Here is a 27,280-nt window from a genome sequence, read left to right on the forward strand (position 1 = left end):
AATGCACTGGGGACCTCTGCGCGGTGCACGGCACCTTGCGGGGTGGTATCACGGGGTAGGAACATGAGGCAGGGGAGCAGGTGATTTGTTTCAATGTTTTGCTGAAGTTGTACACCAATTCCTGACCAGACGGAGAAGTGGAAGATGCGGCAAGCCTGCACTCTCTGGTCCAGTGCTGGGCTGGAGCCGATGCACGTGCGTACCGAGGTAGGGGCTCTCCTGCCCCTCATGGGTCCAGATTTGCTCTCACGTGTTCCCACAGCAACAGCAAGGCAATCACATTCCTCCTTCTCTCCCGTGCACACCGATTAAAATCACGCTCATCGCAAGTGCCTCAGCTCGAGCACCCAGCCCTTTAATTGCTGCAATGAAGGATACGAATGTAGGCGATTCTGAGACCAGCAAAGCAGAAAATTAGCATTTAGCGTGAAAATGATACCACTGCATCATCGCCAGTGCAAAACAACACCACAACCAGCCAGGTTGCCTCCTCCCTACCTGCATGCTCAGACCCATCGGGTGCTGCAACAACCCCATAGCTTCCCGCACCCATGGGTCCTGCCCCTCCAAGTCTGCCACCAGGAGACCCCGGGCAGGCAGGGGGCTGCGAGTTGGCATCTGCTTTCCGCCTCTGGACTTTTGATGAAGCAGATTTATACACTCGCTTCCGAGCTAATCCTCCCTCAAATGTCAAAAGTGCCACATTAGCCGCTGCATTGATTCCTGCAGTATTTACAGAGCAGAAAAATGCAGTGGCAGCAAACGTGAAGCTGGAGAGAAGAAGCCCGCACCCTTGGGGTGTCCCTCAGGGTGAACCATCTGTGTCTCAAGCCAGGAGTCAGATCTTCACCTCCTCCAGACCCTTAACTAGCTTTCTCCATCGTTAGTGCAAATTCCCCTCAGGCCTTTTCACCTCTTTGTTACCTAGGCTGTATTTTTGCCTAGTTGGACACAAATAAACATTAAAACGCTGTGTCCTTCCAAGCACAAAAGGAAAGGTTGTTTACTAGTCAGGCTGGGATGGAGCCAGTAGCCCCAGCCCCAGGGTCCCAACAGATCAGGGCATCAGACTTAGCTGGGGTGGAGGCGATGGCTCTGCCTCTGTGGTGGTCACCAAGCAGGAGTACGGATGAGGCATGGAGGGATCACTCTGGAGCAGGATCCAGAGCCCCGAGTTTGACTCCGATCACAGAACTGGCATCCGCACGGGCACCCTTGCTTTGATGTGAGATTTTGGGCTGTTCAGCCGTGGCCACATCAGAGGTGCCCAGGATTGAAAGCAAAATCCCAAGTTATGGGTCAGACTTCAAATAGGCTGCAGGATGTCGGGGGCCGTGGACAGGGGCTCCTGCTTCCTTCTGGCTGCCAACACTGTCTCCATTTCATGTGCAAACCCAAGTAGGAGCAATGCTCAGGTAGATGATAACTAACCTTCCGAATTTGTGAGTGGCACAGGGGTGCCTGCCACACTTGCCCGCCCCAGCCAGGGCTCTGCACACTGGTGTTTTCTACCGCAGAGAGAGTTACCATTTCCCTGGCCTCCCTTGTGTGGGTGGCTGCACGTTCTTGCCCAAAAGGGAGAATATTTCAACATGTTTCGACACGGACCTGTGACCTCTTTGGATTCCTGAGGGTATCATTGACGCTGAAGTGCCACAGCTCAAGTCCTGAATTGCAGACGGACTACCGATTTACACGGTTCGAGGAGGGTCCTGGTGGTCCCCCACAGTGCAAGTACACGCGCACATGCACACGCGCACATACACACGTGGTGGCTCCAGCAGCCCCAGGTCCTTCATGCCTGACCACCTGGTTTGCCGCAGCTCCCTGCCACCCCTGTTTCCCCTCCCCACGGACACCGGTCCCCCGAGCAGCAGCCGTGGGCATGCCACAATGACTAGCATGGGTTGCAGCCCAGCCATGCCTGGCTTCTCAGGCAACTTTGAGGTTGCCCCTTTCTCCAGGCCCATGGTGCATGGCTGGAGGGGGGCTGTCTGCCCTGGGGCGAGCAGAGACCTTGGAACTTGTTGCAGACAGTGATGGAAGTGCTGCCCGGACATTGCCCGTGTCAGTGCCGTGGGGACTACTGGTGAGCAGTGTCCTGTGTCAGCAGTTTGGGCTGTTTATTGCTTTAATATACACTTGAAAAAAAAGACCAGTGGGAGATCTGGTTATAAACCACAGCCACCCTGAAACAGGTACATGCCTACGCCCACATACAGGCGCACAAACACACACACACAAAGCAGCAGTGACTATGGAAGCATAAGAATAAATATTGAGCAGACACCGAGGGATTTTCAGAATAGTCTCTCTGGTGTTTTTATTCAATGCCATGTTGTTTGTTGTTGGTTTCTTTTTTTTTTTCCCCTTTTTTTTTTCTTCCTGATTTATTTCCTATGCCTGGGCTTACTATAATAGCAGAAATTAATCAGTGGCCAATGATGATTAACAGTCTCTCATGTGTTATTAACTCTACATTCAATGGAAAGTCATTTTTAAAGACTGTGGCAAGAAATACAATTGTACGGGGGGGGAGCGGTTTATGTATGTAGAGGGAATATAGACACAAAAGCAGATCTTTTATCCACACCACCCCATTTACATTGCACTCAACTCTTTCTTAGAAATATTTATTATCTCGAATGTGTGTAGTATTTCTGTGTATAGATCATATCTTGAAACAAACCCTTCATATGGCTCAGATAAGGAAGTGGGAGAAGAAGTGCATAAATGGGAATATAAAATAACTGTGTATGTGAAGTCGTAATTGAAAGGAGAAATGGGGTCATCCGCTTTCATTGTTATCATCCCAGTGATTATTAGATGCAGCTAAAGGTGACGGTGGTAGTTTTAGAGGAAAGCCCACCCGGTACTTCATATCCAAAGCTGTGATAGCTCAAAAGCAAGGTTTATACCAAGGACTTGCAGGGTAATAAAAATGCCTGGCTGTGTGTGGACCATGTACCTTGGGTTCTTGCATGACACTTCTCCTCCTTGTGTGTGGGTGAGTAGCTCTCTCCTAAGAAGGCACTTTGCAATTTAAGAGCAAAAGCTTGGATTAAAGATGTTTCACTGAAAAATATTTTCTCTTCAAATTGCCATTCGCGTGGCCTGTAGTATCACTGATGGTTTGTTTTGAAGCAGCATCTTAGCCCATATGGGTGTTTCTGACTGAAGGAGGGGCAGCCGCCCCGCCTTCTTGTGCTGGGTGGTTGCCAGCCCCCTTTTTGGAGATGCTCTGCCAGGCTCTGTGAAGGAACAGTGCTATTCCCCTTTGCAGCAATCATAAGAAAGATAAGAAGAGAAAGAAAGTTGTGGCAGCAGGGCAATGACAGGCAGCAAATCCCACCGCACCGTGGTCAGCACAAACGGGTAATCTACAGTGCAAGAATTTCATCCAGGATGAATAAGCTAGAGGAAAGGGAGGGGAAGAGCTGCAGGAGGAGCTGCTGTTGTTTTGCAAGGTGCACTGTGTGCACTGACCCTCCCCGAGAAATCAGAAACAAAAAAAACCCGAAGCCACAGCATCTTTCAAAGTTTTCAGAAATAATACAGATAACTAAAACAGTGTTAGCCAGAGAGGTTAAAGTGCTCTGGTCTCCAGGAAAACATCTTCGGAAAAACACTGCCTCTCCCACTCTATCATTCTGCTCCATGGACCATAAGACAAAGAGAGAGCAGTATCTGCTGACTTCAGCGACTACAGACAAAACCGCTAAGAAAAAAGATTTGTATTCCTCTGTGCCCACAGCGCTGCACAGCAAAGGAGGAGCGTGAGCTGGAGCCTGCCGTGGCTTACATGGCAACAGCCCGACTGCTAATGGGAGCAACTTTGTGAGGTGCCAAGTCCTCCCTGCTCCTACTAATGTCATGAGCATGAAAGATGTTCAGCAGCTCTGCTGACATGCAAAGTGACGCTGAGGACGTACCCGACCGTAAGGTCCATCTGTGCAATCTCATTGCCAGCATAAGGGAAAGAGCAGAGCCTTTATTACTGCGACTGCTGTTGGGGCAAAAGCAGAGGCGCGCTGCAATCCGGAGGCCGGGATGCCAGTTTTGGCGGAGGTGAGAGCTCTTTACTTATAAATTGAGCACATCTGCTCTGGAAGTGGCTGGGAGGCATAAATATTGAATATCACATCACCAACTCCCGCTCAAAGTGTGACCGGATCTTAGCGGAAATAAACAGGGGGCTTGGAAATATGCAGAAGAAGGAAAAAGTGCTAGAGAAGAAATATATATGTCTAAATGAGTTGGAAGAAATGAATGATAATTCAAAGATACTGAGATATTGAGTTCCTACTGGAAGACAGTACTGAGCAAGGAACAAAAATAACATGGAAAAAAACTGAGAAGTAAGGCAGATCTCATAAAATAAAGTATTCATGAAGACCAGGGAAGGCAATATTTGGCAAGTCAGATCCCATGCAGATAAACTGAACTGGGTGGCACACATCCAGGGGCCTGACTTTGCAAAGTACCAAGTGCTTCCTACAAGGTGCACTGTGTGTTTTGTATCGCAGCTAGTCAGAAAATCAGTGGTGTTTAATTTTTCTCTTCTCCGTGAAATTCCTGTGACGAGAACAAGCAAACCAAAGCCTCTTACCTCCACGTCTTCCATAACAAATGTTGAGTTTTTAGTTACGTTGGCTAAAATCAAATCTCTGCTCCTGAGCTGCTGCTACGACGCCTTTTGCTCTCGTTGCACGGTGGTCGTGCAGGGCACGTCTCCCACAGCGCCTTGCGGGCACCTCCCTGCCTGGGGACCCATCTTCAGTGCCCTGCGGGGTGGACGAGTGGCCTGGTGTCTCGAGGAGACAGTCACCAGGGGCCAGCCAGGACACAACACCTCTGTGATGCCCTGTGGGAGCATTTTGGGCATAAGAGCCATTTTGGCGGCAATCATTTCATTCTCAGCAAAAAGGAAAAGTAAAAAATTCCTTGAGGTCATCTAAGTTTTCTGCTTTAAGTTTCTTTTGTCTGAAAAATTATTTTCCTGCTCAATGACACTTTCGATTTTTTCCCCCCAGGCCTGCTCAACTTGTATTAATTTCACAGAAAGCTGGTGATGTTCAGTCCTTCACAGGACCTGGCCTCACAAAAACCCTCCAAAACAAAAAAAACCCAAACAAATGCACCACACTGCCAACTTCCCATGAAAGAAAACAGTGGTCATGCTGACAATTGCTTCCCGTATATCTAATTTCATAAGGAAACTTTTGGTAGTAGTAAGGAAGACAGATGAATATGGAGAAGCCACGAGAAGAAGTACACGTCGCGGTACACTTTGTTCATTTGGCAGTGCTGAGACAGAGTCTCTGGGTGCGTTTAGAAGAAATACTAAATACAGGTGTGTTTTCCATGGGCAGGTTGCTGTGACTGAGAATTTTATGTGCAAGAGAAGGTGGGAAGCACTAGGGATAGGCTTTGCTCTGCAGCTGCAATAAACCACACTGATGGGCCCAGAGGCCATGGCGAGAGGGGAAAGTGTATATGGAGGGCTTAGAAAAAAAGACTCAGAAAAACATTGAAAAGAGGTGGAGGAACCAGCTGGCAAGCCAAGACGAAAAGAGCTAAATACGCCTAGCTTGGCGGAGCAGCAGCCGGAGCAGGACACGGCAGTGGTGTGCAGGCACGTGGAGGAGCTCAGCACTGAGCAGGGAGAGGGACTGCTTTCGGTGGCAGACGTGGGGGAGAGCCGGGCACGAGGGTAACGTGGCAGCGGGACAAAACAGCGCGATCTCGGGCTGACGACGGCAAAGAGCCTCCTGGCAGAAGCTGCCTGTGATATAGTCCCCCGTGGGAAGTGGGGAGTACGGGAGGCTGAAAAGACGCCTGGGCAAATCCTGGGCTGCCCTCAGGTGTTGTCTGGGAGGTGGGTGGGTGATGACAGAGGTTTTTCCTGGTGCCAACAGCCAGGCATAGCTGGGAAAGGCAGCTCTTGCCAGGAGAAACCACACAAGCTGCCCCACCACAGAAATCCCTAGCAAAAACACAAGGCGTTTGCTAGGTTTTAGTATTCTGCCTCGTCTTCGGGAAGGATGGATGTTTCCTCCTTCTTCTTTAAACAGTTAGTAAATAATTAAAATAGAGAGACAAAATATTTTCTAAAGATAACCTAGTCTTCTGTTTCCATGGCAACCTCCTTCCTAAGCCAGAAGCCTTTTGCTCGAGTCATACGGCGGAGGGTGAAAGCCCTTTTGCGAGAAGGCGGGAGTGATGGCATGACCCCGCTGGGAGGCAAAGGGGAGACATTGTGCAGAGCAGAAGGACTGTCATGAACCCAAAACCACGAAAGAAACAAAGAAGTTTTTCCTTGCAAGTCACTTCCAGGGACAATCAAGAATAGGCTGAGAGAGCACCCATTCTAGGGGCTGTAAGTCACCTCATGAGGTCACCGCCACCATCTTTCCCATCATCTTTTGACCCTTCTCCCCTCCCAACTATCCCAAGTGCAGGCCATACTTCTATCATGACCAAGTATCGGGGTAGGTTTTAGCACTGCATCGATCTCTGACCTTTCTCCCATCCTCAGCTGAAACGTTTCACAACCCACACGGCTGCCAAGACAGCTCGGAGTTCCACCTCCAAGTCCCCTTACGGCCACCTCCCAGGAAACACGCTGTGCATTGGGTTGCCTGGGGTTTGGATGGGTTTTAACTGTTTGGGGTTTTTTTGGTAAGCCCTACCTCTTCAAAGCAGCTCTGGGTTTGAGTCTAAGCCTTGTGCAGCCCAAGTTCATTGTTCAGCCATTTGGGGACTGACTGCCCTCCTTCCCTGAGGACATGAAACCACGTGTCTTGTCTCTCCTCTCTGCCCACGGGAGACCAGGCAGGGGCAACTCACCCAAAGAACCACCAGTGCAAAAAAAGCATTTAAAGACCCTTATTATTGCTTTAATAAATCTGGATCAGCAACCTTTCTGCAAGGACAAGGACCCGGGCTCTCCTGTCCTCTCCCCACAGGCCTGACCTCCCTGCAGTCAGCATGCACGCTTGCAACACAGCAAACACTCCTTTCGGTAAATAAATCAAGTCCACACAGTAATTATCCTTTTCCTGGCTGTTGGTCCCATTTGATGCACTCGCTGTTTACAGCCCCAATTTGTAAGATGCAGGAGCTGCTTAAAAATCAGACAGGTCACAAAAAAACCAGAACATCTGTTTTGTACTGCCCACTTCACAATGCTTCATATGCCAGCTGGGAGAGCTCTGGGAGGGCTGCAGGGGCCCTCTTGATCTGATGGAAAAAAAGGGACAGGAATCCCCGAGGGAGCCCTGCTCCTCCTCTGAGCAGTGCACCAGCCTCCAAACCTCCCCATCTCTGTTGGGCTGCTGTCCTCTTCCCGCTGCCCTTCTCACTCTGTCTTCTCTGACACACCTTAGTGGGGCTTCCCTGGGGTGGTAGGTGACATCTGACATCCGTTGTGCTCCCCAGGTAGCTGGCTTTCCCACCCACCTGCAAACCTGGGAAAGGTACGAAACCTCGGAGTTGCTGCAGGAGGAGATCCAGGCTGGCCCTGGCCAGGAAGGAGATACGTGCAGTCGTACCACTGGAAAGGCAAGGAGGGATGCAGCCTCCAGAGACCTTGCTGCAACCATGCCGGGAGAGGATCATGTCTGCCAGATCGAATCCTGGATCCTGAGGCAGGTCATGGTTCGAGGAGTTGGTCTGCCCTCGCCCTCCGCACCGCAGCCCTCCCTGCTGACACTCCCCTGCAAGGCAGAGCAAGGAGAGCTGCCTCTCCTTCTCCCTCTCCCCCATCTCTCCAGCTGGTGAGCCAGTTAGCCTGGACACAACACACATAAACATCCTTACATTTGCCTGCACACACACACATACACACACGCGCTAATATTCCCTGCTCTCCATGTCCACGGTTGGCACCGGGTCCCAGCTACACTGGTGCAAATCAGGAAAACGCCAGAGGATGAAGGTGATGCTGGAGAGGAGGCAGAGCCGCCACCGAGCTGAGGATGTTCTTCCCGCTGGGACTTGGAACAGGGTTAGCGCTCGGCCAGGGGACTAACTGCGTTTTGTGTTGTTGAAGCCCTCTTTGCTTTTATTTGTCTATTTTATACTTCTAGTTTTTGTCTTCTTTTAATATATATAGCTATAGATACAAAAATAACAGATAGGTTTCTCTAGAGATGATTTTTGCACCTTTGGGCTTCTAAAATAAAATATCACAATTACTGCAAATGAAAGGCGAAAAAATTCAGTTGCCTCCCCCCTTTTTACCTCACCCTCCCCTTCCACCCTGCCTCTCTCCTGCTCCAAATTTCCCCACTTGTATCTTGTAATTTTTTTTCCCTTAGCAGTTTTCTTTCTTTGGAAAATGAAAAAGACAAAACCAACAAAACAACAACAAAAATATGCCATGTAGCCTCTATCCCCCTCCTCCCATGAGCATGCCCACTGTGTTCACACATTCCTTTCAAAGCAAGGCTTTTCACCTCAAAACGTTCCCCGGGCTCCATGGCTGTTTGCTTTTCCCTGCTGCTGGGGCCAGATTTTCACCTGCTGTAAATCAGCGTGAATCCACCTCAAGCCAGAGCTCTGCTGCTTTACACCAACAGAAGCGCACAATTGCATTTTGCCAATTTACGCTCAACCTGAAGATCTGGCCCACAATTTTTAATGTTTGAAATGGAAGCATGAACAATAAGGAAGTTCCCAGAAACAGGCAAGGCAAACCCCAGACATTCTTCTCTTGCTGCTCACCCTGCTTCCCTTCCCTTCGCCCCCACCCTCCTTGTTTGGTGTAGCACGTCCTTCAGCCCCCGTTTGCTTTTTCCTCCTTAGCACTTTCTGAAATTCATAATCTCTCGGTAAAAAAAATAAATAAATCAATCTCTCTATATATGTATATGTATATAACTAAACAGCTGCCACGCGGCAGTCACCTGGCTGGAGGGTCCCATCCCTCCTGGCCTCATGGCCTTTTCTTGTCACTATAGTCTCTGCGGTGATGGTCCAGGTCTTGCCCTCGGGCAGGACTGTTCCCGTATTGCTTGCACTCTCCCATGCCTCTGAGGTACGGTACCAGAGTATTTTTTGTTTTTATATATATATATATATTTTTATGTATATATATATATTTATAAATTTTTGTTTGCCTGGTTCTTTTTCTTGCAAATCCTTTGGAATTGCTGATGGGGAGACGCTAGTGAAACATGCTCCCCATGCCGACGGCCAAACACTCCCTCCCTGTGCCCCAGGGACCCTCATCTGTTCCTCTTGCTGACTCCATCGCCCAGCTCCAGCTCAGAAGGGAGCGGGGAGCCGCGGTCCCCCGTCCCCAGTCTGCCGGGGCCATCCGGCTCCTCTCCTTCCCCGGGCGAGGGGGTGTCCTTGCAGAAGTCCGTCACCCAGGAGGGCATCGAGAGGAAGCCCCGGGGGTCAACGGTGTAGAAGGGCTTGGCGTGGTGGGTGGCGGGGCGGCGGGGCGAGGGGCTGGTGTGGAGGCTGCTGGTGCTGCTGCACTTCTTCACCAGCGTCAGCCCCGGCGGCGGGGGCGAGAAGAGGGAGGTCAGCGAGAGGCTGCTGAGGGTCTCCGAGGGCTCACTGTTGTTGCCACCCCCCCGGAGGCTGCTGCCCACCCCCTCCTCGTCCGAGGGGTCCATGGAGTCGTGGTGGGTGCAGCCGGGGCTGGTGCTCCCGCCGCTGCTGTGGCTGCGCTGGTGCCGACGGATGCTTCGCAGGCTGAAGAGCCCCCGGCCCCGCAGGCTCCGGCGGCGGGAGGCGGGGGAGAGGGGGGTTGCCAGGGGTCTTTGGCTGCCAGCAGCTGGCACGGGGCACAGAGCCACCGGGAGGTCCAGGGTGCACTGGGGAGAATCGCTGAGGTTGAGGCTGTCTTCCAGCGTGGTCTGCAGGCTGCCCGCCGAGCTGCTGCTTCGGCTGTCCAGCGAGGTATCGCTCTCAGGGGCCTGGGGAGCAGGGGTGTGAAAATAAACCACAATTAACCACAATTACAGAAAAAGGGGAAAAACTCCAATTCCTCTCTCTCTTCTGCTAAGGAGGGCAGCTGTAAACCACTTGAACAATGCTACAAAGCACCAGCCATTCGGTTTGCCCAGGGAAATCCCTTCTGGAGGAGGAAAGGTTTCGATATTTTGAGCGCTGATTTCATTCTGCTCCAGGATTAATCTTCTCCTCCCATGTGAAATGCTCCACCAAAGGGAAGGGGTGCTGGGTCTGTGAGCTCTGCAGCCCCTAATGCCGGGGTGCCCCTGCCCACTGTCAGTCCAGGAGGCAGCAGGGCTGAGATTCCCTGTGGATCCCTGCTCTTGTCTTCCCTGTGAACCTGCCGCACTGGCTGCGGACACATCAAAACCATCAGTTGGCCAGAAAATCAGGGGACTTCTGTACATAGTGCTCCTCTCATTAAAAAAACAGCAATGTTTGGGGAGAGAAAAGAGGCATCATAGTTCTTTTGACCAGTGCTAGTGGCAAGGACAGTATTTAGGGCAGAAAGGTGGGATCCCCTTCCAGCAGGAAGGGGAAACAGCCTTAATTTCCTCATACTTATACCAGAAGTTTCAACAACTCAGCGGCCTCAGCTTGAGGCTAAATTTATCCCTGGTGAATTTATACACATTTGTATTGTGCCAACAGTGTCTGTCACATAGAACTGGATAACTTATGATCTTATTTTTATTTTTCAGTTTATCTGGAATAGAGTGTCCCTGTACTCCTCAAACAGGAATTGTTCATGGAGTATCTCCCAAGAACAATAACAGGGATCTCCATTGAACTTTCATCTCTGCCTCCTCTGCTCTTCAGAGAGACTTGGTCTTCCCTCAACACTTTTATTCTTCTCTTTCATTAGTGAGAAATAGCTGCCTTTTCAGAAAGAGATAGCACCTTTATGGGATGTGTGGGCAGGGGACAACAGTGAGCTCAGGGACGAGGTGTGTGGATGTGGCATGAAGGGCTGTGGAGGAAGTGGGCAGGGAGAAGCCTGTTCCAAGCAAAGCAGGCGTGTGATCCAGAGTCACGGCGCTAAGAGGAGCCGAGGCGGCTGTGCGGCTGCCATCTCCTTGGCTTACACTGTGGCTGCTGTGCATGCAGGTGTCTGCAGCTCACTCGGAGCAGGGGACCCAGGAGTGAGCTAAAAGGTGATGTGATTTTGCCTTCATGTGGGGCTAGCTGCAGCTGTCAAACTATTTTTTGATCCATTTGAAGCAGAAGAATATATGATTTCAGAGAGCTACACAACACCCCTTTGCTATACAACCCTCTTTTCTCCCCAACCTTCCTGCACTCTGCAGCCCACTCTACTCGTCCAACAGGTTAGATCCAGGTGACCCAGCCCGTGACCACAGCTGCCTCTCTCCTTCCTCTGCCTTCCTCCCCGTTCAGCCCCCTCTGTTTGGGTGTAATGTGAAGCTCAAGCTTTCCTAGCACAGGGAAGCAGGGGTCCTCACCTGATGAAGAAGTGAACAGTTCACATTCGGAGATCTCAGTGATGCCCATGAGCCTTGCAGAGAGATCTTAGGAAGGTTGCGTGGACATGAGACTTTCTCAGGCCCTGTCTGTGTGGCAGAGATGGCCGGGTGGAAAAATTCTGCTGGTACAGGTAACAGAGGGCAAGACGCACCTGGAGAGAAGGGGCTGGGAGGGACTGACAAAGCACCAAAAGAAATCAGGAGGAGAACAGAAACAGAAACAAAAAAAAAATTTGAAGAGTCCTCCGATTTGATTTGGTGCCTTTGCTGCTGTTACTGCACTGCAAGTGCAGTGTATGGAGGATACTTAGTAACACACACTCCTGGCCAAGAAGACTCAGTCTAGTATTCACACCATGGGTCCCACTTTCTACACAAGGACCAAAACCTGCACCAGGCCCAGAAGATCTAACACGGCTCAGAGCCGTGAAGCAACAGCCCAGCTTGCCTCTCCCGTTGCTGCTCTCACAGAGAAATGCCGAGGCGTAAGGCCTTGATTTAACTATGTATCACTGCCAGAGGACTTTCATCCCAGATTCTGCAAGGCAAGGGATGAAGGGAGATAAATAAACTGGCAGTTTGGGAAACCCAGGGACCACAGAAGGCCAGAGCGTGCTCAAGAATAGAACCGGAGCACTTCCACCAAGGGCAGACACGTGTTACGTGTTCCCTGAACCTGTACCTGAGGAGCCTGGTCTCAGGGGGCAGCAACGTTTTACCATGCCAAGTGAGCACAGTTCATCCAGCTGGCATGTCAGGGGAGGCTCTCCCCCCTCTTCTCTGACCGTGCATGGGTGCACTGCTGTGAATGGGAATCAGCTCTTTCTCAATACTTCACATAAGCAAGTCTGAGGGAGGATATAAGATCTAGCAGCAAAAGAAGGAACTGCTCCTCACCCCATTTCTGGGGATTGGCAAACTGAAACCTAATTCTTGGTTAGTGTAACCCCATGTCAGATTAACTCCATTCCTGGCAGGGGGGAGGCAGGAGAAAGGCAGAGGAGCTGAACCAACCCACGATTTCAGCAGACCTGGAGACTGATGAGGGCTGTGCTCACCTTTGGTACTTTCATGCTTTAGCCAAGACTGGACTGAGTTCAAAGAAGTTTTCTCCATTTCACAGAGGTAATTGTCCGGGTTTGTAGAGCCATCCGCACTGGATATTGGGAGCAGGCATTCCCCCAGATCTCCTACCCCACTGGAGTCAGGGCTGTCCTGACCATCCTGCTGGAAAAAATCAGTGAGGACAAAGCCTTGTGAAATTTAATGGCAGATGACAGAGCAGACTTGTCAAAACCTCAAGAAGGGCTGATTCTGAAGATACCTTCAAGCTAGCTAGGAGATGCTTAGGTTTCCAGCCCAAATCCCCTGAATTTAGGCTCATTCAGAGGAAGTTACTGACAGTAGTGAAGAGAACTTTCAGAAACATACATCCCTTTTTTCTCCTCAAATCCTTCTCCACAATATGTCTCTATGGAGAAGCTCTTGAAAAGTGACCAGAATTTATATTCCTCAGCAGCGACACTTGGGTGAATACAGAGCACTTCACATGAGCAGGGGCAGAAATACAGCGCATGGTGCAACATGCCCATGACTGTCCGGGGCTAACCTTGATCTCCTGAGGACTCAGCTGAGAAGTGCTGCGATTGTCTGACTCATCTCCTAGAAGGATGGAAGAGGACTTGTCTGAGTTGAGGGATAATGCTTCCATTTCGGCCAGCTGGACCTGCAGGAAGGGAAAGGAGCTGTCACAGGTCATGCCTGGCATCCACATTTCAAGAAGATACACTGTTTATGGTGGATAAGTGAGAGCCTGTAGACCCGAGATCAATTTTAGGTTATATACCTTGGATACATCAGGTACTGCCTAACCCAGACCTGGGCTGGGCAGGAGAATCCACTTTTTAAGGCAGGTTGAACATATGATCTGCAAGCAGCCCACCGCCAGTCCATGTTCCTCTAGTGCCAGAACTGGCGGAAGGAGTCCTGAATCTGTCCCAGCGATACGGCTGGCACAAGGCCCTGCAAGTAAAGCAGGCAGGGAGAGGGCTCCCTCAGGCCGGTGACAAGGCAGTCTGCTCTGCTGAGGGATGAGGAGTGGACCCCTCTCTCTGAAGGTACCATGGACAGCCCTGCTTAAACGTGAAGGTGCTTTCATTCCAGGGATAGTCATGCCTCTTGCAGTCCATGCCAGTATCATGCTTTTCATATTCTCTTACCTTCACCACTGAAACCCTGTTTCCTTCCAGCTTCCCTATGTCTTCCCTTTCCCCTCACCTCTAACCTACACCAGACCTCAGCTAACACCATCTCCCATCCTGATCTCCATCCCTAAACTCACTCCTCCCGCCCACCCACACTTGTGCTCTCTTGCTTTCTGAAACCAAGTCTGACCACTGCATCTTTCTCATCCTTGGGCCTCAGCTCCACTTCTGTCCCATGCCTGACCTTGCTTCATCTTTTGGCCTGTTTCATACCACATGTGCCCTTCTCCCATCCTCTTTCCTCCAACCTTTCAATTCCCCTCTGCCTGACATCTCTTTCCCACAATACCTGAAAAGCATCTCATTTTTCTAGTAGCCTAAGCAGTTGCTCTGTCCCTCCTGTGCTTGGCTTTCTGTTGCTGGTCTCTAGAGTCCCACCAGTTCCCATCATCAGCACCTGACTCTTGAGAGCTATATTCTGGGTTGTCTCAGTCAGGACAGGTTGCTTCCTGGCCATTTATCTTGTCTTCGCCTGTCTTTGTGCTTGCAAGAGGTGGGTACAGCTTTTGTGCTATAAGAGCAGGTGGAACATTTGCAGAGATGACTCCTTCGAGCTGGGAGTTTAGTGGCCTGTGCCAATGCCAGAGACGGGAAGAGGTCTCCATCCGAGCGATAATGCACTTTGAATAAACAGGACGGAAAACCAGGGTTGGATTTAAATAAAGGGCACAAATAACATCCTTATTTGGGATATTATTCTGACCTAGGAACATGGTACCGTTCAACCATGAAGAGAGCCCAAAACCAACAGCTGCTGCTCGGAGCGCGGATGCACCGGAGAACCCACAATTGACTTGCGGAAACAATCCCTTGTCTCACAATGAAGTTATGTCAAGCACGCTACACAGCCACCGGTCAGCAACTACTTGTGTAGAGGAACACAGTCTTAATTCAGTCCCACTTAATGTGCGTACTCATCCATTACTCGCCTAAGTGCTTGTTACACCAGAACAGCCTTACAGCTGTGCTTGTAGAGACACGAGCATGAAATGTGATAACATCTGCGACTACCTTCTCCATCCATAAAAAAGGATTTCAACAAAAGCCAGAATAGTCTGTTCTTCACTGAACCACTTGCTCACAAATTCTGGCTACCCACAATCAACAAAGTCACGAATAGATAAACTGCATGTGTGGAAACACAGTTCACCGCTGCTCACTGGCAAACTCCTGCCACTGGCTAAACACACTATCAGCCACCAATACACAACTGTCAACCAGCCCAAGAGTGAAAGGATAGCAATGCCAAGAGAAGAGGTTAGAGGTATGAAAAAAAGATGTTTTGTTCTTATAGCTTCCATTACTGTAGAATATTTTAAAATCTTCTGACTAAAGATGAGGAACAAAAAAATTTTTAAAATTGCAGTGGGAGGAGAAGGGGCTGTTCACTAGGAGCACAATCCATGAATACTGCCACGGACATCAACCTAGACACTGAACCATGCACACATATCTCTTAGAATATAACTAGTCGCAGATATAACATATCTTTAAAAACAGAGTCATGATTACAAAATCCTTAATTGCACAAATAATTGGTTTGAAAAGAAGATGCCAGCATTTTAACTGGGAAAGACGCTGAGCATGTCTACTCAATGCAATAAAAAGCTTAGCACATATTAATAACTTTGAGCATATGTTTAAGTGTTGTGTCCATCCACTGTGCTCAGCATCTTGATGGATTAAACTACAAACAAAATGGGCGTGAACATTTTTGGCTAATATGTAATTTTTGTCACAAGGGCAGAGTTAAGGGTGATTCCGCTGGGCAGGAAGCATACTATTTTGTTCAAACACACATGTATTGAATAGGACTAGATAAAAACTGTTTTGCCTATATAACTTGCTGTCAATTGTTTCTGACATAGTACAATTCCGTCTGTGTGTACAATGCTCATTCGGATATGTTGATGTACCAGAGTACGCTCTAATTTATTAATGACTATGTGCATTGTTGGTGTAAGTGCTGGGACAATCCTGGCTGTGACTCCACGTAGTGATTTCCTGTTGGAATTTCCTCTATGTTTTTTATACTATGAAATATGAAGAGAAGTTCATGATCCATTGTGACTTAAAATCCTGAGCTGTAGTTATGATTCATGTGATCAGAAGTAAAATATCTACATTTTACTACTAAAGTATTCCTGCAGATATAGATAATTTATTTTTATTTCCGCATTTTAGATGTATTGAGATAGCAATTTTGAAAAATAATTTATGGCTCTATAACAGCCATTAGAAAATATGATCTAAGAATAATTCTTTGGTTGTGATTATTCTGTTAAATTCTTTGCTGTGGCTGTGGGTTGCACTTGAAGATTTTGCTGTCTAGATTCCTTGCTGGAAAGGTAAGAAAATCTGTTGTTGTTGTTGTCTTCATTCCTAGGCAGGATATTGAAGACTATCTGGAAGGTTTTCAAATGCAGCAAACTAGTTGCAAATGACTTAATTTCGGGGTAATCATTCTGGAATGCCTTAGAAGACCCGATTTTCTGGGAAGGCTGAGCACCAACTGCTGAATATAAGGACTTACGTAAAGCAGTGGAAATCACAGTTAATTGAAAACTAGTCATTTGACTGCATTAATGCAGCATCCATTTGTGAAGTGTTGCAATACTGATAAACTACAGCAATGTTTGTATTTTGATACTTTCAAAGGAAAGCTATGGGGATAAGCAGATAGCTGAAAGGCTGAAAAAAAATAAGAGCATCAGAACTAGGCGTCTGAAGCCAAACAATATTGTTTTCTTCAAACATGGATAGAGTAATCTGCCAATGAGAGCTCTCTTCCCAAGTTTCCTGCTTTCTTTATAAGCAATAGCAACATATCAAGTTAGTTATGGGGAAGGAGATGGTGAAGATTGCCACTGATGTCCTGATGTACTGACAGGTGAGCCAAGCTACTGTCATAAGTCTGACCACAATCATAGCACTTAAATAAAATAAAATGATTTCAGAAACAAAATTATTCTGCTACTCTCCTAACTTCTACCAGGCTACTTTGCTCCTGAAGTTTCACAACATGAAAAGCCTAATTGCTTAGGAAGTGATTTTCCAAAGCATCTACTAGCTTTAGGAGCGCAAGTCTAAGCCATTTGGTGTCCTGCTCTTAGCAACAACCCATTTGTCAGCTAACAGGTTCTATATCAGAAAAGAGACACTCAAACTTTCTCAGTGGGCCCATTTTTATTTAGTTTTTGCTCAAACTAATTAGCCATTTTTCACCACAAACCAATCCCTGCTCACAGACGGTGACTCTATTCAACAGGGCATTTAAGCATGTGCTTAATTCATCCACCTCAACAGGGAATAAGCAGCACATGCTTCAAATGAAGACAAAACACATGCTTAAATCTCCCACTGAATTGTCCCTGAGTGCTGCCATTGGGGTGAAATCCTTTGAGTCCTCTGTACAACACAAGCTTGAACCTCTGCTTTTCTTGCAGAACTGAACACAACAAGAGCTGCCAGGATGCCTTCACAGTCATTTCTCTAGAGCTCATTCAGTCCCTCCTGACTTGTGTCCTGGCACATCTCACTGTCCACCACCTCAAACATCCCCTTGTGGCTAAGGAGGGCAGGCCTGTACTAGAGGCAGTATCGGCAATGCATGACAGATGACAAACACAGGTCAACAAGGTCTCTGTCTACACAACCTACAGCCAGGAGCACACATCGGACGACCTGCGGGCATGTGGGTATGGGTGTGCAGGTCTTGGGGGGAGAGTCCCCTCACGCATCCTCGTACGCAGGTTACCTCTTGCTTGTCATGGTTACACTTCTCGCACATGGCCGGCGAGGAGTAATGATGGAAGACGGAGCCCGATAGGTTATCGATGATCATTAACTCCCCGTCGAAGGAGTCCTTAATAATTAAAGAGACACTGTCCAGCCATAAGTTCTCCTAGGGGACAAGAAAGGGGGGAGGATGGGAGAGATCATTTTAAGAATGCCGAGTTTTTTGCTTCAAAGTTTCATGTGAATTTGGGGCTGGGTTCTCCACCCTGACTCATCTGGAGCAGCACCTTGTTCTGCAGGTACCTGCACAGGGTCACTGGGGGAGCATTTGCTCCTCAGGGTGTGTAAAAGTACCAGAGCTCAATGCAGAAAAAAACACAGAAGGAGGGACTGTCTTCACTCACTGTCAGTGCACCACGGCACTGCTCACGCCTCCCTTCCAGCTCTGCTGGAGTGCCTCGCTCTTGATCTGCGATTTCCCCTGCTCTCTTCTCCTGAGCTCCCCTCTCAAATTTGCTCCTAACACACCTTTAGCTGATCTGCTCCATTCCTCCTCTGCTGGCCCTCAGGTTCCTACACCATGATGACAATGAACAGGACCCACTGTTGTCACAGCCTTGTCCCCACACGATGCTACCAACTCAAAAGTCTACCGCTGAAAGCAAACCTCTCACCCTGAGGTGGAAGAGTCTATTTGCTACTGCTAAGCCCTCAGTCATCTAGGCTGCCCAGCTTCTCCCCACAGCTACTTGCTGCAGTCTGGTTGGTAAGCTCAAAGGTGTACTCACCTGTGCTGGAGAGTAACATCTCATGCACAGATGTCCTTCAGGATCTGTTCTCCCACCGCCTCCTCCTGTTCCTGCTCCTTTTCCCTGTCCTGAATTCGGGGAGCCTGACTTGCGGGAGCACAGCCCATGTGCAATTTCCAGCTCAATCTCAGCATCCATCTCTGCATCCTCCTGGGCCTCCTTGTTGCTGTCGTCGAGATGTTTCATGAGCACAGCTACCACCACATTGATGAGGACAAACTGGGCTGTGAGCACAAAGCTGACAAAGTACAGTGGGGAGATGAACTGCAGGTTGCTGAGGCAGCTCCGGTCATCGTGGCTGCAGTCACGCAAGGTATCCTTGAGGGGAAGTTGGGTTTGAGAGGGAACGATGGAAGGAAGGAAGGACTAGAGTAAGAATACAAGCTTGACTGCTCTTTCTGTCAAAAAACACTGATGCCAATGGAAAGAACAGGGCAAACGTTTCTATCACCCCACACTCCCTGGGATCATGAGGTCCTTAAAGAATCAAGGACACTATCTGATCATGTGCTCTCTGCTTCAAAGCAAATACGTCCAAAGGTGTACAGAGCAAACTCCTTCCAGACCGTCATATGTTGCTACCACTGTAGCTGCACACATGCCATTTGTGCAAACAAAATTGAGCAATCTGGTACTGCCTTCTCCCATCCAGACTCAAAAGCACCATATGTGTTCAAAGAACTTTCCTCTCTCCCTGTCCTTTGAAGGAAGAAAGCATTTATTATGGATTGCCCAGGTAGCTCTGCAGATAGGTGCCATGTCGGACGCACCTACATTCAGCTTTGATAACAGGCCTTATGACACTGGATATTCCCTCTTAGCCTGGCCAGCCATCTTGTTCCTCCCAAGGACAATATGTACTTTTCTCAGCCAGATGTCTGTAGGACTAGATGAACCCAAGGTCTGAGTTACCATGGTGGGGAGGGAGATTCTGGCCCAAACAGGGACCTTATCTAGCAACCCAGCTCCTGCGCTCCTTCCCTTTTCTAGCCCAAGCACTGCTGAACAGAGCACACATCAGAATTTCTCCTTCCCAACAATAAGGACATCCACACCCTGAGGCCCAATTACCTTCATGATCCCATTCCAGTTGTCACCCGTGGACACCTGGAAGAGTGTGAGGAAGGCCATCCCAAAGTTCTCAAAGGTGGCGTGGCGGCTCATGCCCTCGCAGGGGTTCTCATCATTGCATACTGAAAGGAAGGGGATCGCAGCTATCAGCAGAGGACACACTGCCGGCCCCGAGATCAACAGCAGGAACTGGGGAAGGGGACTTCAGGCTTCTTAGAGCCTAGAGACCTCAGGTAATGGCCTCAGCACCCTGCCCAACAGTTGGCTGTTGGCCAGCAATACTGAAAAATGCCTGATGGCCTAGCCCCAGGATATCAGGCAGTATAACTCTCAACATATTGCTGTGCTGCCTTTCTTCTTGAGCAATATTCCACGGCAAGAGACATAAATAAGCCTTCCCTGAGTTTTTCCTGTAATTTTGAAGGCAATATCAAGGTAGGCAGTGCAGAAAAAGCAAAAGTTTAAGAATGAAAGAGAAACCAGACACTGCTTTTATTTTCTTAGGATGTTAGGACAGTAACAATTTAGAGGGAAATTCCTCTTATATTAATTACGTATAAGGGAGAATAAAGGTCACCAAGTAATTCAGTCCCTTTATTGAATGAGTACTGATTTTGAGAAACCTGAGCTTCCCAGCAGGTCTGTAGCGCTCCCTGGAGCATGGTCTGCTTGAGACTTACCCAGTTTTCCAAAGAGCTCCACTCCTAGAGCAGCGTAGATGAAAAAGAGGAGCATGAAAAGCAGTCCGAGGTTTCCCACCTGAAAGCAAATGGCATGGTCAGCCTACCCCAAAGCCTATTTCATTTGTACAGGTAAGTGTTTCTGTCATTCAAAGCCTGAAGAGAACAGCAGCAAATTCCCAGTGTACAAATGCAACCAAACAATTGCTCAACACTTGGGAAATCACCAGTGATGGCACCGGTTGCAACTGGACTTCAAGGATGCTCTTTTCCCAGTTGCCTCCATTCCAGCACAAGCTCTGGCCAGGGCTGACTGAAGCGTGCAGTTTCTGGGCCAGGTGAAGACACGCACATAGGAGCAGGGGCACAGAAGGTGAAGCCATTTTGGCTGTGTGAAGGACAAGCTATGGACTGCAGCATAGAGACACGTCCTGCAGTGCTACATGCCCCACCAAACTGCTCAAGTCCCTTGAAGCTATGCTCATGTGAAGAGCACAACAGCAATGCTCCAAAAAGACAGGAACACAGGTGCACCAGCTCCTGCCATGAACCAGGCAGAGCGTGGTGGGGCCAAGCACCAGCCACATGTGGAGGTTACAGCAGGGCTTGCGGAGGAAGTAGGTGGGCAGGAAGGAAGAAAGGTAAATAGGCCCTCTTGAGATGTGTGGAGCGGAGGAGAAGAGAGAAGAGGAGACTATGAAGGAGCCAAGAGAGGAAGCAGAGCTTTCTTTGCATCTCGTGAATAAAAGGTCAAAGCCTGATTTCTGGGTCTCCAGCAGCTGCTGTTTGGAAACCCCCCAATGCGAGGATTGCTGCTTCGTGGTGCACAAAGGCAGCAGTGCCACCAGCAACATGGGCACTGCCCCCAAGTCCTCTCTCTCCGAAATCACTGCTTGTCGGGCAGCTGGGTTATATGTGAGGAGCAGAAGGGGGTTTTGGAAGAGCTAGGCTAAACAGTAACAGAAAATGTCAGTAACGTTTAGCACACCGTTGGTGGAGCAAGAGAAGGCAGGGAAAAATTAAGGACCTAACTGGTATATAGCTGGTTTTGAAAAACTGAACAGTGTCTGGTCTGAATGCGTGTGGTCACTGGGCCTTTGTTAGGATCACCCACTTCAGGAATCTAATTTAGTCATTGCAACTGCTGTGCCATCCAAATTCAGGACAGAAATGAATGATTCAGCCCACCCACTCCCCTGGGCTGCCAGATCCTGGCTCCCTACATACTCAGTGGAAAGAATTATTTCTGATGATTAAATTGGACACCATAGTAAATGCTCTGAACACACACCTCTGGGTCTGTGTCTACAGGGCATTAAGAAAAAGAAGTTAATAAAACTTAGCTAAGGGCTAAATTTCCAAAGGGCTCTTTAAAATTAAATCTCTATTCACTATTAAGAATTGTTGCAGTATAACAAAGACAGGAAGGGAATTGAACCAGGACAACTGGAGATGCCTTATATGCCATTAGCAAGCCAAAATCTCTGATGTGAGTCTGTGCTCTAGGAACATAAAGAGAAAGGTCGAGAGGAGGAAAAAGCACAAGGGAAAGGACAGTTTATTTTAAACTACTTCTTTTGGCAAAGCCAATAAATCTTGGAGAATAATATTACAGATAATTCAATTGTCCCCTGAAGACTCAGTGTATAAAATATGGAGACTAAATTCAATCTTTTAACACTGAAACTGGGGGATTTTAGCCCTGCTTTAAGTGCAGATTTTTACACAACTTTAACTATGGAGTGATTTTTGATCCCTCTGTTATATAACTTTATTAAATGAAGCCAACCTGTTACAAAAGGAAGCAAAAGGCTTCCTTTGGAAGTGGATTGATCACCAGCTTTGATGCTGCAAGGATTAAGACTACTTGGTATTACCTTTCAGGGAATACCTAAAGGCCAGACCTTTAGATATCTGCTTGTGAGGGTTTTGTGGCAGATATTGATAACCTCCAAAAGACCTGACCTATCATCTTGGTTAGCAAAGGAGCTGTAGGTGAATGTGAGAGAGAAAAGCCAGAATTTATAAAGTGTGGAAGAATACACTTGTGGTTTGTGGCTAGGACCAGACAGCAGGGCTCAGAGGCTTGAATTGAGGCCCCAGCTGTGCCTTTTGCTATCCTGAGCAAAACACTTCACTGTCCGATGACTCTGTTTCTCCATCTACACGACAGGGATATGAATATTTCCTCCTCTCCTATTTATTCTTTATATTTTGGGGGTTGAAGTTGAGTGTCACCATTTAAGTGCAAATATACTTCAGAGTCCTCTTACTGAGGGCTTCTGGATACTACTTCAGCCAGCTTTTAATATGTGTGTTGCGTTTATCTGGGTTAGAGAATAAACATGCCACAGACATGCAGACACTGGATCTGGAGACCTGATCTGTTCCAGATCCTCGCCTGAGCAAATCAGCTGTTGTAGCTCCTGGAATGGAAAAGAGCAAGGTGCAAAGAAGCTGCACTGAGCCAGCCTGGGGCAGCAGAGCCAGAACTAATAAACGTTACTGCCTGCTGTAAGGACACTCGTAATCTCCTGTTCTTTCCTTTGTCCATTGTATCTCAGTCTGCAACTATCCTGGATGACAATATTATTATATATCCTATGTATGAATGATATTATTATTCTTAGACAAAAATACAAATTATTATTGTATAATGAAAAGCATGAGCCATCAGACAGAGCACAGAATCCAGGAAAGATCCTGGATTTCCCCCTCGCTTTTGTGCCACGAGATTCCTCTAATTCATATTGACATTTATTGTCATCGACATCAGAAGTAAACTCCTTGGGTAACTACTCATGCTGTTTTCAGATTGATTCTCAGCTCTGCATCACTCACCAGGACTGGCACATTAGCTGATAAATCAACTGACAAATGCCCATGCATTTTGATATCATGCAAGAGAGCTGCCTGCTCGGGGCCTGCCAGGGGAATGGTCTGATGTATGATCAGTAGAGTCACTTGGTGCCATTACTCCTTGCTTAACAATTCTCTCCGGAGGATCCAAAAGGAAGGGGACCAGTCTCCCTGGCTGCTCATCCATCACAGAGGATCCTCACAGTGGGCTTGAAGTCTGTGTAAAGCACCATGTCAGCATCTTATTTGGGAACAGCTGCCGCTCACAGCTCATGAAATCCTTCTGTCTAGTTGTCTTGCAGTAGACACTTAACTGCCGGCTGCGTGAGCCACAACAGAGCGCGTCACTGCTCCTCATACATGAGAGGCTCAGAAACACAAAGGGATCCAGGAGGAGAAAGGAAGAAAAGAAAGTAGGAAGGGGGAGGCATTGGCTAAGACAAGGAGTGACGGGAGTGCAAATGAAAGAGAGGAGGGGGAAAGGGGGTGCATGTGGGGAAGGGTGAGAGGGGCAGAGAGCAAAGACCTCCTTCCCTCCTGAAATGGCTGCCAGTCACTCTCCCCTTCTTAGGGAGAGGGGAGAGAGGAGCTGGGGACTAGCTGCAAGTGATAGACACTAGCTAGACATGATAGGAAGAAAGCTGCCCTTACCCAGGAATCAAGTCTTATTTCATTCACCCACTGGAGAACAGAGACATGAGGTGAACTGTACCCCCATGACTGACTTGAAAACTTGGACATCAGCTTCACGCAGTTGTCTGCACAACACAGTAGACACCACCTCTGAGACTCCACAAGAATCAACCCTTTGGAAAAAGGGTGCATGGCAGGAGGGTTGGACTAGATGATGTTTAAAGGTCCCTTCCAACCCAAACTATTCTATGATTCTATGATAAAAGGAGAGTCTTTGGGGCATACGGTCTGTTTTACCTGTGGCAGGGCTTGGACAACCGTATCCAGCAGTGCTCGCATTCCTGTGGCCATCTTCAGTAGCTTCAGGACTGCCACAACAAGCACAAGAGAAGTGTCACCCAGACTGAGCTCAGAAAGTCCATCCTTTGTGTGACTTACTAATGGCAGTAGCACAAGACAGATGTCCTGTCTCCCCTTGCCCTAGAAAAACTGTGTTGTCCCCCTTGGCCCCCTTCTCCCTTTGCCCACTTCTTTTGATTATACAACCCTAGTGGTTCCTTCTCCTCCAGTGCATTTCCTTCTTACTAAATACTGTGTTTCTGCTGCCCATGCCTATAGGGCTTCTTCTGCTTCACCCTGACAGTCTGACCAAGAGCCCTCTTTCTCTCAGCATTGTGTATCACAATTCTCCCTCTGCTCTGATTTTTCATTCCATCATTTTCTCTTCCTCCAGCCACCATCTGTTAAGGCAGCTTAGCATATCTTGGCCACCACCAGGAAGATTCAGTCCTCTCTCTGTGCAAACTTCAACCTGCTTGGTGGCCCATTCTCCAAGCACCACTGCCATTCTTGCCCCATAAAAGAATAACAGAGAAAGTTCAACTTCCGCATGACCTTCCTGGTCCCTCACCACCTGTTAAAACCACTGCATCTAAATGCCTGGCTTAAGAAAGCCAAAAAGCCTTAGCCTCTAGGCTGTCCTCCATCACATCCTCTGCCTCCCTCCCAGGGCTAGGGACAGGGGGACTCCATGACTCTACAGCTGCTGCACCGAGTCCCACTCCATGGCCACCTACACCCCTGCCTCCAGCCGGTGTCTCCCTCACCCCGGGCGATGCGCAGCACCCTCATGATCCGGATGATAGTGGGGTTAATTGGGAGAGCAGCATTGATTTCAATCTCTTCCAACGTGATGCCCATGACAGACAGCAGCACAATGGCCAGATCTAGTTGGTTCCACCTTAAGAAGAAAAATTGAAGAGAATAAAGGAAGATGGGGTTTTTCCATTTCCCTGAAAAAGAAAGTGAATTGTCTGCAATTTAACCTAAATATTTCTTTATGTATGAATTCAAGGCCCCACTCTGAGTCAGCCTGTATGGGCTTATGCAGACAAATAGAGATTCACTTCGCACACACCCTGAGCAGCCAAAGGCAAGCCAGCCTGATCTGAAAGCATGGAGCTTTGTTACTATGGTGCTATGCTTTGACTAATGGGCTCAGCTTTTTATGGCCTTACTACCTCGAATCAGCTTCGTTATATATGTTCTGCTTCAGCATGCTCCCAGTTTGCCTCAAGGGCAGGAAAAAAATGGCTCTCTCTAACCCCACCTCCTTTGTTTTCTAGCCTAACCAGCAGATGCCAACCAAGAGGCAGTTTTTGGACAACTCTTACTATTGCCTAAGCATTGCAGCTCATGTGGGCTGAGGCTAGGTCCATGCTGTGCAGAACTGGCAGGCAGTTAGGGCACTCTGCTACCACCTCAGGTTCCAGATAGGGATCCATCCTCAAAACCTCCACCCCAAACCCAGCTGTCTCACAGCCATGGTTGACATAACCCTCTGCTCACCTGTCTTTGAAGAATCGCCGCAGACCGAATGCCACCAGCTTGAGGGCTGCCTCCAACACAAAGACAGTGGTGAACAGGTAGTTGCAGTACTTGAGGGCGGTCTCCAAGGACTGCCAGCAGAAAGAGAGGGTAAAGAATTGAGGCAAAAGCAACATCAAGCACATAACCTGTGTGTGGGACTCTTCTGAGTGCCAGGAATTCATTAGGAGGTGGGGAAGCTGCCCTATGCTTCCTACCTACTTGAATGTGGAGGCTACCTACTAAGGGCAACCATCAGCTGATCCTTCTGCTCCATGCTGTTCTCAGGATCAGTTATTGCTCTTTTCTCCTGTAGTGCTCAGCGTAACGGGGAGAAGGCGGCTGTTGCGAGGATAATTCACCAAGTGCCGTCAGCCTCCTTCTCTGCCAGGAGCCCATGCCACCTGGATGCCACCATGTTAATGGCACTGGCATAGCTATCAACCAGAAGTGAGGCATGAAGGTTACTCCAGTTGTGGATACATGTTATCTCTGATGGGAGAAAACCCCTCTGTGCCTTGGTCTGGGTCAGGCATATGTCATGCCACCATTTGGTGGCACTGTGTACTGGAAGGGTTCGAAGTGCTTTGGCAAGATTCTTTAGCAGAGCCTGACAGCAGGCTGGCATGGCTAGACCTGCGTTCCAAGGAAAGGAGCTGAGGAGTAAGGAAGAGGAGTGACTTGTTCAGGAACAAAGGCCTGACGTGAGGATGACAACAGATAAAGGTTGAGAGTTCCTGCAGAGTAAAACTGGGCACCATCAAGGGCAAGATAAAAGGTGGGCAGCTGGGCAAGATAGGCAAGAAACAGAGGAGACTGGACAGACAGATTCAGTTCCTGATCAAAGCCTTGGACAGCATCTGCTCAGGTACCAGAGCTGTCACCTCAAGCAAGGGTTTCCTGAAGAGAAAACTGAAATGCCACCAGGCAGTTGTCATGATTAATGCTTTGTCTACACATGGAGGCAGAAAGCTCCTTTGACATGTGCAGCATCCATTTTTTCCATCAGAGCCATCTAGAGCTTTGCCAGGAACACTGAGAGGTACCTGGTCTTCCCCAACCAAAGTATAAAACTTATTTGGCCTTTAAGACCCTTTACTGGGAATCAGCCCCCGCAGCTGAGAGAGACTCTGCTCAGCGCCTTGCCCCTGCAGCTTCTCTTATGCAAAAAAGGTGGCTCAGTAAAGACATCCCATCCCATGACACACAACCAGCCACTCTAGTCATTTCAGCTCAGGCCATATGGCAGGAGAATTGAATTGACATTTGGAAATCTGATGCAAAGCCTGAAGCTCCCAGGACACTGCTGTTTCCACCACTCCTCCTGTTAGAATCCAGGGGAACATACAAAGCAGACCTGGCAGCTAAATTTGGGTGACCCACATGCCCACTTAATAATATAAAGCACAGAGACTTAACTGCACTGTGCTTTCTAGGGGCCCGACTTTTGCTTAGATACCTGATCTCTACTGATTTTAATGGATAACAAGTGTCTGAGTAGGGGCTACCTTTCTGGATATATACGAAACTCTTCACATGACTTTGCCTACTACATTAACTCTTGCAACACTTCAATGGTACTTTTTAGAGACATTCAATTGTCCTACCTATTCTGATGGGCAGTGGTCATCAGAGAGCTGTAGCAAAATAACATAATGACTAGAGGCAGGGCTTATCTCCATGATCTCACTCACCACAGGTTGGTTGTAGTGCTCCAAGGACATAGTGACCACGTTGAGGCAGATGATGAAAGTGATGAAGATGTCCAGATAGTGGCTGGTGCAGACCGAATGAATAAGGAGGCGTATGGGGCAGTAGGTAGCATAGTACGGCAAACGCTGCGCCTCTTCAGTAGAAAGAGGGAGATGGGCAGAGTTAGGAAGAAATTGGAAGAAAGAGAGAAATGG

General features: G+C 48.4%; 1 protein-coding gene across 1 annotated transcript in view; it reads right to left on the reverse strand.

The window, feature by feature from the left end:
- Positions 1 to 9,120: 9,120 nt before the first annotated feature.
- Positions 9,121 to 27,280, reverse strand: part of CACNA1I (calcium voltage-gated channel subunit alpha1 I) — a 159,658-nt gene continuing 141,498 nt past the window's right edge. The window contains 13 exon segments of the mRNA XM_075159749.1: positions 9,121 to 9,932; positions 11,433 to 11,629; positions 12,512 to 12,668; positions 12,881 to 12,935; positions 13,109 to 13,179; positions 17,475 to 17,621; positions 18,244 to 18,582; positions 19,336 to 19,457; positions 20,016 to 20,094; positions 23,805 to 23,875; positions 24,614 to 24,747; positions 25,356 to 25,465; positions 27,068 to 27,219. Coding sequence (XP_075015850.1) covers positions 9,231 to 9,932; positions 11,433 to 11,629; positions 12,512 to 12,668; positions 12,881 to 12,935; positions 13,109 to 13,179; positions 17,475 to 17,621; positions 18,244 to 18,582; positions 19,336 to 19,457; positions 20,016 to 20,094; positions 23,805 to 23,875; positions 24,614 to 24,747; positions 25,356 to 25,465; positions 27,068 to 27,219 — 2,336 coding nt within the window. The 3' untranslated portion in view covers positions 9,121 to 9,230.

The sequence above is a fragment of the Calonectris borealis genome, chromosome 1 (assembly GCF_964195595.1).
Source record: "Calonectris borealis chromosome 1, bCalBor7.hap1.2, whole genome shotgun sequence".
Lineage (NCBI taxonomy): Eukaryota > Metazoa > Chordata > Aves > Procellariiformes > Procellariidae > Calonectris > Calonectris borealis.